The following is a 12,562-nucleotide window of genomic DNA, read 5'->3' as shown; positions in this document are numbered from 1 at the left end:
AAACACACACACGGTACATACATGCATACATACATACCCTTACTGCTAAAGCTTAACCGATTATACCATAACAATGTATAAGGTTAATATAGTCTGCTCCTCCAAAAGGGGGGGTAGCTTTCCAATCAGCTAAACAGACTCAATAACTCCACGGTGATGTTTTGGTGAATTTACGAAACTGAAACAATACAAGAAGAATGTAATTGTAAGTTAATACTGCTAACACAGATACTTGTAAACAGGTTAGCATGTACGCTAATGCTAACAACGCTAGCTTGATTACATTACAAATATGCATGAAAACACTCCTACAAACATCACACATGGGACGGTTTAGTCAGTGTGAATTGTTTGTTATATTGTAAAACTTACAAACGTTGACTGGAGTGATCAATGAAGAATTTTTCGAGCAATAGCGCTATGGACGAATACTGCCAGTTCAAGGAACAAAACAGGAAGTGTATTTTCAATCTGCAGCACCTGCAATGAGCGAACTCGTCCAAAAAATGACACCATAGCACAAACAATAACACAGTGTCTCTGTGTTTTATGAAAACTATTTGTTGAATACAAAACATTATGGCAATTGGCGAAGAAAAATCCATAAATTAGTTGCACTGTTTTATAAGCCGCAGGGTACAAAGCATAGGGAAAAAAATAGCAGCTTCTAGGCCGGAAAATACGGTATTTTTTATTTAAAACTGTGTGCATATCCCATCTCTATATATAGTGCTTTAATGTATAAATTCAACATTTTATTTTGTTGTACCTTTTTTATAAAATGCGCTTTTTGCTTTTATGTTGACTCAAAGACAACTCTGCACAATAATTCCAATGTACCTGAACTGTAACGATATGCATAAATGGCGGTGGCCAGGAAACAACCTTGAAACGTGTAAACCTTAATTAAGTTGTTGACTTTTTTAAGATGTGGTCTGTTTATTTAGACCATATCTAGAGAAGAGCGTAAATCATTTAATTTTGTTTTAAAAAGATGAATATATATGTTTCTATTTAAAAAAAAAAAAGCCAACAAATTCAATGTAAAGTGGCCAGAATATGAATTTAAACAATGTAATATGCCATTATTCACTTAAATGTATATGTTCCCTTTACTTCAGAGTGTAAAGTACAGAGATTATATGGTGCATATATGATTATCATAAGTGAATAATATTAATTATAATAATACATTATCATTATTTTGATTGTATTATCATTAGTGCATCTTCTATCTCCTCATGTCTTTAAAAACTAATGGAACCTCTATTTCTAACTCCATCCAGGGGCTTTGAACGCACCACAGTTATGAGCAACGGGACGCAAAAGTGAAGCCTGAAAAGCTTTCTCCTATGATTCGTTCCGCATACATACTGTATGTTTACATTTCTTCTATCACATCTGGTGGTGCATTGCTTGGACGCCGCTGCTGAAGATTATTCACTGATTACAGTGGGAGTCAAAAAGTGTCCGCGGGGGTAGCCTGAGAGAGAGAGAGAGAGAGAGAGAGAGAGAGAGAGAGAGAGAGAGAGAGAGAGAGAGAGAGAGAGAGAGAGACTTGCAGGGTGAGATTGAGAAGAGAGAGAGAGAGAGAGAGAGAGAGAGAGAGAGAGAGAGAGAGAGAGACTTGCAGGGTGAGATTGAGAAGCCAAGTCCTGGAAATGAAAGGGGGGACAAAGTGGCACAAGAGAAGAGCTCTTCGTATGAAAGCCACTGATGGTCTTCCTCACAAGTTCTGCAGATGTGTGGCGGTGTTTTTGAGAGAGAACTTTAAAACTTTGAATGAAGTGACTGCAAAGTGTGTTCATGCATCAGGAGACATATAAGGCTTTGTTCCGGACCTGTGCAGAAAGAATGGATCAGTTCTGGACGCCGTTCCTTTTCCTTTTGGCTTGCAGTGCTGCACTCAGTCAAGTAAGTGACTTGCATGCATTATTTCTGCACATGTATTATTAGTATATGTATGCAGAGATCATACTGTTATCAACACATCCATTACCAAGCGTATAGGATTGATATAGTGAATTTAAATTTATTACATTGCATTTATTATTTCTTATGCTTTCCAGGGAGCACATTTAAATACTGATGAATCTTCCAGCAGTACTTCAACTGTACTTCACTCGCTCGGTTTACCTCAGCACACAGGTATGTTCCATTTTAAATCATTATAGCTGGTATGATTATTATGATAGAAAGAGGTCACTTGTGCATATATTTATATTCAGTGTTTTTCATGGAATAAGCATTGAACCATTTTGTGAGCCATTCAGCATCTCACCATCTCACACACGATGTGTCGTGTCTCTCTTCACCGCTGTGGGGCGCTGCACACACTTACTGCAGTAGGCTGCTTTCAATGCATGATTGTCATGAGAAAACCTTGAACAATAATGTATCTATTGTTTTTAAAACATGCCTTTCTCCGTTATGTAAATTATATTATTTCCATTATTAGGTTCTAGCATATGTATTTTATAAATAAGCAGTTTTGTTAGATGGGGTGTATTAATGTTTTGTGATTTTTTTTGTGTCAGACTCGTTTTTAATTGAGGGCCACATTGCAGTTAGGTTGGCCCTCAGAGTGCCATTTGTAACAGTCAATACCTATGAATATACATTTACAACAGCATCGTTACACAATTTGCATAGGCAACTGATTTTGATTTCTGTATGTTTTACTGATAGATTGATGGGTAACTTGCTTTGAAATCATCGGTCAATGTGACCAGCAGATATTCAAATATAAAGGTCTGCATAAATGATGTGGCGGGTCACATAAAACGATGTGGCAAGCCATGTAAAATAAAGTGTCGAGCTATTGAAAATGATGTGGCGGGCCACATAAAATGATGTGGTGGGCTGCATAAATGATGTGGTGGGCCCTTATTTATTATTATTTTTTCTTTTGAGATAAAGATTATTTATGTATTGAATATTTGTTTACTTACTATAGTATATTATTCATGTATTATTTATTTATTCACTGTTATTTTACAGAGAAAAAAGAAATGGGATAAAATTGCTATGGAATGAATGAAATGAAATGGGGTAGGATTAAATAATCTCTGCTTCTTCTTACTCCTTTTCGGACGTGCTGTAATGAAACAACTGGAAATATGTTATGCATTACATTGTATCGTATGCATGCTCAAAATAAACTAAACGTGAACTGAACTGCACATAAATGATGTAGCTGGCCATTTAAAATGAAGTGGCAGGCCATATAAAAGATGTGATGGGCCACATAAAAAAATCGGGGGGACCCCTTTAGATGATGCGGTGGGCTGCATGAATGATGTGGCGGACCACATTAAATGATGTAGCGAGCCACATAAAATGAAGCGTCAAGCTACTTAACATGATGTGGCGTGCCACCTAAACAATGTAGCAGGCCACATTAAAGATGTGATGGGCCACGTAAATGATGTGGCAGTCTTTGAGTTTGACACCTGCACTGTATTGTGTTGTACTGTTTTCTATGTGAATATGTTAGGGGTGCCCAAAAATTTTCAGATTAATCCTGATTCTTATTTGTATCGAGTCTTATTCGATTAAAAAAAATAAAAAAAATAAAACATCTATTAAAAAAACTATATATATATATATATATATATATATATATATATATATATATATATATATATATATATATATATATATATATATATATATATATATATATATATATTCAATCTGTCCTGTCCAGCCACTCAGGCAAATCATATTGTTGATGTAGATGTCCATATTTGTTGTACAGATTTACTTTAGAAAAGAGAAGTTCTTCTCTTCTTACCTTATTTGTATTTTACTATAATTATTGTATGGGAAGTGTTTTATTAAACAAAAACAGTTTTAATGTTTGTAATATAGACATTTGTGAGAGCTGTTTATCTATTTTATGAAGAAATGCAATTAGTCATAGAACTGGCATCCAATGTTAATAAAAAAAAAAACGTATACATTTTGAATCGAGAATCGCTTTTAATCGAGAATCAATTCTGAATTGAATCGTTATCACAAAAAATCGAATCAAATCATGTGGTGCCAAAAGATTTACAGCTCTAGAATGTCTTTTTGTAAGCCATACGTTTATTGTTTTTAGGAGTGGAGTTATTTGTTTTCTCCAAAGTATGTTTTTTGTTAAGTGGTGTCAAAATTAACAATTACAACTGGAAATTAGCTGTTAAGTAAATATGGTGCACCCATTGATTTATTGTGAATAATGTCTACAAGCCACTACAAAATAAAATTATATTAATAGTTATGGGTGTTCAAAAAATAAATTCTCATCCGAATCTTGGTCGTTATTTTTATCCGATTCTAAATCGTTTCATAATTGATAATTGTAAAAAAAAAAAAAAAATTCTCAATACAATTTTATAAAGTCGTTTTTAGGTAATCTCTGCGCTTAGTCATGTATGTCGTACTTCAGCAGCCAAGTGGATATTTTTGTAACCTGTTTTTAAAAGGTTGTATTATAATTTTTTACTAAATAATATAATGCGAGAATTGATTCGAATCCAGAATCGATTCTTAACAGAATTGTTACCCCTCAAATTGGAGTTAAATTGTGAGTTGCTGTAAGATTTACATACCTAATAATAATGTCTTATATTTGCACCGAAAGGCATTGATTATGGAATAAGTTGCTATTGACAGTCATCTGTTTTTGTTTTTTAAGTGCAAATCATGTGGTTTGCTGCATCAGCAACTGTTTTGGCTATGCAGCTTCTATTCGATTCGACGCTTGTTTTTTTTGTTGTTTTTTTTCAGTTGGCGTGATAAGCAGAGACTGAGGCAAGTAAACTATTCAAAATCAGCCTTTAATGATGTGGTTAGAAAACTTTTGGCCAGTGATGATTTGTTAACACTCATACAACCTTGCAAAAGTGGGTTGGGAGAGAGGTCACTTGTCCAGTTTGTTAAAAGTAACCCACTGATGAGACCTCATATCAGTGGGTCTACTAATGGCACTCAGGAGCCACTAAACCAACAAACTAACCACTGCAGGATCTGGTCTCGGTCCATCAGACAAGATATGTGTGCTTGTGTGCTCAGTCCTGCAGACTCTTTGTTTGTATACTGTCAGACATGGGTCGCTGCAGATGGTTTTTGAGTTAAGGGGGGTGCGGGACAAACAAGAGTGGACTTGGGGGGGAAGGTGCATCAAGATAGGAAGGCATGTTCTGTGTTTTACCTAAGTGCCTTCATGTCTGCAAAGTAGACGCTTCAGACTTGGAAGCATTTGATTGCTCCTTGGGGTCTCTGTGGTTAGATCACAGGGTTAAAACACTTCAAGGGGCTGAAGATGGGCTCCACACTGTGACCACCCATGTTAAAAATGACAGCAGTGGTGCACAACGCTTCAAATAAATGTTCCCATTAATAAGCTTAAGTGATGCTGAGAGGATGTGCTGCATGTCAAGATACACCAAGTTAACACCATAGGCACACTGATGACACATTGTCTATCACTGCATGTGCTATATTTAGTCACTATTTTGGTTTTTTTAAACAGACCATAATATGCAGTAAGTGAAACTGGCTTTTGTTGACCGCGACACCAAGGTTGCTGCCATATTTACGTTGGCTTTTAGCTGATGATTCTACCATGTATGGCTTTCCTGCTGCAAGTCAACAATGAAACGGAATATGTTTGCTTGTTGGTGACTCACAGGCCCAAAGTTCATCAAGTGCATTAACGTTTTGATTGCTTCTAGTACCAGACACCCACCATTAACACTCCAGAATGGTTGATAACATCTCTCCAGGCATCAGTCACATCGATCTGTGCATGTAAGCATCTTAAAGACAAGCATTAGGTTTCTGGCTTTTCTTCTTACAATGTTACTATAGCATGGGGAGCAATGATGTCCACCTCTGGAAAAGTCATTTTGGAGTGGTCCGAAAGGTTAACTACACTTTTTGGTTTAATTACCGCGAGCCATTATATATGTAGCCTGTGACCATCTGTCTTTATGACCTGCAGTTACTTGACCCCAGCTATGGTAAAAACTGTAGTAAAACACTAAGTTAAACATGATCCACTCCCTGCTAAAGTGGCCCAGTTGGAACTGGTCTCAAACATTTCCTTTACTGACCCTTCCGGCAAAATTAGGCAGGACAGAACAGGAATAATTTTAAGAGTCAGTAAAGATGTCTGTGAATTCCTAACATAATAGAAAAGTATATTAGGGCTGCAACTGACCATTTTATAGTCGACTTGTCAGCGATTATTTTTTCGATAAGTCGAGTAGTCAAAAGATTATTGCCTACGATCTGCTTTACACGTTTTAAGTCTGACCTTGAGTCCGCGACTTGATTTTAACTCCGTTTTAAAACCTATACAAGTCAATTCAATTGTAACAAAAGAAACAAATTGTTGTGAAATGAATGTTTTTACTTTATTACACAAAGGGTCTGACCTGGTAAAAGCCAAATACTATGTGCTAAACAGTATGTGCAAACCATAAAATTGTGCATACTATTAGTGGGCATGATGCGTGCAATCTACTATGACTTTGTGTATGTACAACTGATAATTGGTGGAGACGGCCTTATTTATATTAGGTTTTGCATGCACTGTGCGGCTTTTACCATGGATACACTCATTTACTGCACATTCATGTGCAGTAAATGCACATGAATGCACATCCTCTTGCCTGTTTAGTTTTGCTATCTTTTGAAACAAGCAGCAGACATGAACTGTACCACTATTTATGTGCATTTTAGAAATAGTCCTGCAGTGCATCTACAATTGGATCCACTTTTTAGTGCTCAGAAGATGCGCTAATTAGAGATGCTGGCACTAACTGCGAGTGTTCCAAACTCAAGAAAATGCATATTGCAAAAATGTTTGTTTATAAATATGAAAAAACAAATGTCATTAAAAAAATACCAGCCGACAGTAAAATGCATCAATTGAATTTGTTTTAATCAGCCTCTTAAGTCATTCAGCAGCTATACAATTATAAAATGGTATTGCTGAATAGACATTATGTCTAATATTTTTATTTTTGACAGTCCGTATATGATCACAAGCATAAGTAGGACAGAGCTGCAGCGTAGTCACCTCCTTTCTCGCAGCGTAGTCACCTCCTTTCTCACAGCCATTTCTGTGTAACTGTCAGTTTGCACGTCCTTTCTAAACGTAATAAATATAGATGCTAAACAGCAGCCACATAACAGTTTTAGTCTTGATAAATCACACTGCATGAGCTAAATCATTATATTTGCATTTTCTCCTTCCAGCATTGTGGCCGTTTTAAAAATCAGCATATATTTTGCATATTCATGAAGACGGACACAATAAAAGCATTGCGTTCCTTATTTTGCTCACTTAAGAGAGGCAATCATCTGCGCACAAGCTCAGCAGATCATCTTTGCGTTTGCTATCAAGTTTGCACGTGTCTTAATACATGCAAATCTTTAGTAAACCAGGCCCAATGAAACGACTGGGTCGCATAGTGATGCGGGTGTGGTTCTCCCAAGGATGCAGACGGCTTCGGACACAGCTTGCAGGTAGGAAAATGATTTATTTTAAATATAAATCATATGATGGATAAACAAAAAACATGCATGTAGCACAAAAGGCAAAACAAAAGGACTAGCGTGGGAGCTAGCAGGAAAAAATAGCATAGCGTGAAAAGCTAGCGGGAATCTAAGTTGTCGTTATCAGTTGTATGGGAACAAACTACGAAGCCAGACAGAGTGAGGCCAGAGCAAAGACTAAATAGCCCTCTGATTAGTGCCCGGGCAACAGGTGCGCGTCCCGAACACTAACCAGAGGCAGGTGAAAGTAATCAGCTGACATGGCAACTGAACACAAACAAAATCAAATGTGCTGAAAACATATGTGACGAGAAACATAAACAAACTATGATCCGTGCAGCGGATCGTAACAGTACCCCCCCTTAAAGGACAGATTCCAGATGTCCCTTGACACTAAATAAAACTAGAACCCAAAAAACAAGAAATAGTTCGAGAGTCAAGGGAGGGTGGAGGGAGGATTTGGTGGTGGGTTGCCAGGCCACGTGTCCCCGAATCCACCGGGGAAGAGTCAGGTGGCGGCGGCGAGTGGAACGCCGCTGCCGCAGGCGAGGCGGGCGACCACGGAAAGGCCACATTCGTGGCTGCCGAGAAGGTGGGCGTGAGTGGCGCCAGAAGCTCAGCAGCCGGAGAGTTCTACGACTACGTCTCGGGTGTCGCTGCTGTTTGCGCCACTGGTGTCCATAAACAAACCTCCGAGAGCGCCGCTTGCGCAGCCAGACCACTCGAGGTCGCTGAGACGAAGACGAGGAGAGAGCAGACGTCGCCGTGGAGGCAGGAGGAGCCGACGTCGCCGTGGAGGCAGGAGGAGCCGACGTCGCCGTGGAGGCAGGAGGAGCCGACGTCGCCGTGGAGGCAGGAGGAGACGTCGTCGCCGTGGAAGCAGGTGCAGGTTCTGGTACCAGCCGTGGAGCAGGTGCAGGTTCTGGTACCAGCCGTGGAGCCGGCGCTGGTGTGGGTACCAGCCGTGGAGCCGGCGCTGGTGTGGGTACCAGCCGTGGAGCCGGCGCTGGTGTGGGTACCAGCCGTGGAGCCGGCGCTGGTGTGGGTACCAGCCGTGGAGCCGGCGCTGGTGTGGGTACCAGCCTTGGAGCCGGCGCTGGTGTGGGAACCAGCCGTGGAGCCGGCGCTGGTGTGGGTACCAGCCGTGGAGCCGGCGCTGGTGTGGGTACCAGCCGTGGAGCCGGCGCTGGTGTGGGTACCAGCCGTGGAGCCGGCGCTGGTGTGGGAACCAGCCGTGGAGCCGGCGCTGGTGTGGGAACCAGCCGTGGAGCCGGCGCTGGTGTGGGAACCAGCCTTGGAGCCGGCGCTGGTGTGGGAACCAGCCGAGGAACTTGGCATGGTGGAGCTTGGCGTGGTGGAGGTACTGGAGACGAAGCTTGGTGTGTCAGCCGAGGTGCAGGAACAGGTGCTAGCCGAGGTGCAGCTGGAGGTGGCCTAGCTGGCGGTTGTGGCTTAGCAGGACGAAGGACTGGTGGCGGTGGCCGTGCAGGAGGTTGCGGTTTAGCACGCCGGAAGACTGGTGGCGGTGGCCGTGCAGGAGGTTGCGGTTTAGCACGCCGAAAAACTGGTGGCGGTGGCCGTGCAGGAGGTTGCGGTTTAGCACGCCGAAAGACTGGTGGCGGTGGCCGTGCAGGAGGTTGCCGCTTAGCACGCCAAAAAACTGGTGGCGGTGGCCGTACAGGTGGTTGCGGCTTAGTACGCCGAAGTTGTGCCACCGCACTAGCACAGTTCCCAGTACTAGCCCCCCCCTCAAGACGCGGATACCAGACGCGCTCTTTGCGGTTTGGAACCGTCTTCAAGGGTGGGTGGGGGGAGGTATGGAGGGGGGTATACTCTTCTTTAAATTGTCCAAATTGACTTTTATTACTCCTCACTTGAGATTGGGTGGGAGCACAGGGGGAAAAAATATGTGCAGTGGGCGGAGCAATAGTCACTGGGGGCGGAACCAAATTCACTGGAGGTGGAGTCTGAAAATCAGAATGTGACTGACTAGACTTACACTTAATAAAAATGTCCTGATAATGTTTTATCTTGGAATAAAAGTCATTTGGAGGTGGCTGACTGAAAGAAGCAGATGATGGAAAAAAAATTTCTTGCTCAATGACGTCATCGGGAGTGGGCGGAGTTACCTCTTCGGGGGGCGCCAATGAAATGACATCATTGTTGGAAATGTCCATGTGACTGACAGCCCAATCAGAGAACTGTTTGGCGAAGTGGTCGATGGGGTTGCCAAACATCTGAGGAGGGGAAGTTTGGGCTGAATGTAGCTTGCTTCGGTCCGGGGGAGGAGTTTGCAGGAGCGGCGCGTCTTGGCGGCGAGGGAAAGACCTCCTGGCCGGCTTCCGTCTTTGACGGCGCGCACGGTACTGCGGTGTAGCGGCGATGTCTTCCGACCAGAGGGAATCGATGGGGATAAGAGAGCCTCCAGCTCCCCACATGAGATTCGACCTCTCCTCCGTCGAATAGCGAAGCGTCTCGGCTTCCATCGCTCGCAACACCATGAGCGTACCTTCGTCCAACTCCTCGTTAGCCGGTGCGGGAGAATTGTCTTCTGCTGGCTTCGTACTGAAACGACTGGGTCGCATAGTGATGCGGGTGTGGTTCTCCCAAGGATGCAGACGGCTTCGGACACAGCTTGCAGGTAGGAAAATGATTTATTTTAAATATAAATCATATGATGGATAAACAAAAAACATGCATGTAGCACAAAAGGCAAAACAAAAGGACTAGCGTGGGAGCTAGCAGGAAAAAATAGCATAGCGTGAAAAGCTAGCGGGAATCTAAGTTGTCGTTATCAGTTGTATGGGAACAAACTACGAAGCCAGACAGAGTGAGGCCAGAGCAAAGACTAAATAGCCCTCTGATTAGTGCCCGGGCAACAGGTGCGCGTCCCGAACACTAACCAGAGGCAGGTGAAAGTAATCAGCTGACATGGCAACTGAACACAAACAAAATCAAATGTGCTGAAAACATATGTGACGAGAAACATAAACAAACTATGATCCGTGCAGCGGATCGTAACACCCAAAGTATATTAGCACTGTAAAAAATTAATCAAAAGACTTAAAAAGTGCAACATGTCCTGTAAACATGACATTCAGTGCAAAACATGTTTTTATCCAGTGCTTTTAGGGTTATTTGGCTGGACTTATTTACCTCAAGGAATACAAGTGCCAACATGAACATTTCTCACTTTATTAATTCAATTTTAATAAAGCAACGAGCCGACAATAACACATCTCTGTCGATGAGTTTTTATAATTGATGTTGTCGATTATGTAGACTAATCGTTGCAACCCTTTAGTATATAATGTACATATAAAATGATTGTCTCAAAATGATTAGGTTATATTAAAAGTTTAATAAAGCATGTTAAATAGTTTAAAGACAGACTGCATTTGTCCCAATAAGTTGGAAGGAAAGAGACTAAACTGCTGACTCCCACAAATACCTGTATACCGAGCACAGAGGAAAGACTCTGATCACTGGACCATGACTATCTGAGCTAGTCAAGCACATCGGGTCATTACATAGCCGATAACAGTTGCAATATGTGCTTTAAGTATTTTGGCACACACCTGGGCCAAATGTTGGCTTAATCAATCTCAAGTTCTCTTTCTAAATTAACTCAAAACGTAAAAAACCCGTATATTTTTTCTAAAAAGTTGATGTATAGTCGTCCTTTGCTATATCCCGCTTTAAATATTTTGGCTTTACTATATCGCAGAATTTTAAAGGATATTTGACATATTTTTGGCCTAAATAGGTGTTAAAGTAAGTCCTATTTAAAGGGAAACTGCACTTTTTTTGAATTTTGCCTATCGTTCACAATCATTATGAAAGACATCACGACGGATGGATTTTTTTAATGCATTCTAACTTGTAAATAAACGTAAATAAAAGTCTGCTTACAGAGGAGCCAAAGGGAGGTCCTCTATTCCGCCCATAAAATCCAATAAATAACCATTCAAAAACCGGCAAAAATACACCATTTACATCTCATGACTTGAATATTAACCAAGTATTACTGATATTGTTATTATATGTGCTAACGCAGACGGACTACTTATAGCGGTGCCGTGATCACAAGCGTGTGTACAATTTCGACATGATCATCTGGCGAGGTGTTTCCCCGCTTCCTTTCTCCCTGGAAGTTTATTCTAGATCATCAATCATGCCTTTCACCTGGATAGAAGAAGGCGGAGGACATATTCATACAAGTTGGTACACTTTGACAGCCGATTAGGACCCGGAAATGTCGAGAACAACATGAAAAGACATGTGTGTGAGGATTATGAGTTATTCTTCATCTAAATGGGAATATATGGACATTCTAATGACAGCAGACATTCTACAGTATGTGATTATGTTTGTTGGCTCTCATGAAGTCTGCAGTGAGTAATAATCAGTGATGAAGAAAAGCTAAAAGCAAATGTGATGCGTTTTTTTAATTATTGCGCTACATATGCTTAAAATGATCAAAATATGTAAATATGAAATGTTATTATAAATGTCCTTGTTACTACATTACATATACATGTTTTATATACATATACATTATGTATATAAAACCTTAATGGAGGTTTTTGGATGTTTTTTTAAGGGCTTAATAGACAAAATAGAGTGGCCCCCCTCTGGCTTAATTGTAAGCTGACTTTTGATCGCATTTATTTAATATTTAGAATGCATAATAAAAAATAGAAACCTCCATCGTCATGTATTTAATGAAGATTGTGAACGATTGGCAAAATTGAAAAAAATTGGAGTTCCACTTGAAGTATAATATGTATTTTGACAAAACAACTTTTGATAGACTTCATCTTCAACTCCTGCGTCATTAAGGACACATCTTTACAATAGTGAGACTTTGACTCTAGTAGTGTCAGAACACAACGGAGTATCAATGTCGCCGCAGCACGACAAGCTAACAAGACTGCAATAAACTATTTGGAGCTGTCTGACCAAAGTGGAGATTACATTTTTTGTATGCACTTCATCTTCGACAGCT

General features: G+C 40.8%; 1 protein-coding gene across 1 annotated transcript in view; it reads left to right on the top strand.

Moving 5' to 3' along the window:
• Positions 1-1,694: 1,694 nt before the first annotated feature.
• The window catches only part of adamts16 (ADAM metallopeptidase with thrombospondin type 1 motif, 16), a 113,072-nt gene continuing 102,204 nt past the window's right edge, over positions 1,695-12,562 (top strand). Inside the window, exons 1-2 of the mRNA XM_061945085.1 lie at positions 1,695-1,914; positions 2,070-2,148. Coding sequence (XP_061801069.1) covers positions 1,807-1,914; positions 2,070-2,148 — 187 coding nt within the window. The 5' untranslated portion in view covers positions 1,695-1,806. The remainder of the gene's footprint in view (positions 1,915-2,069; positions 2,149-12,562) is intronic.

Source organism: Nerophis lumbriciformis, linkage group LG04, assembly GCF_033978685.3.
Source record: "Nerophis lumbriciformis linkage group LG04, RoL_Nlum_v2.1, whole genome shotgun sequence".
Taxonomy (NCBI): domain Eukaryota; kingdom Metazoa; phylum Chordata; class Actinopteri; order Syngnathiformes; family Syngnathidae; genus Nerophis; species Nerophis lumbriciformis.
Note: the sequence above shows the minus strand (reverse complement) of the source record. Positions and strands in the feature narration are given on the sequence as shown.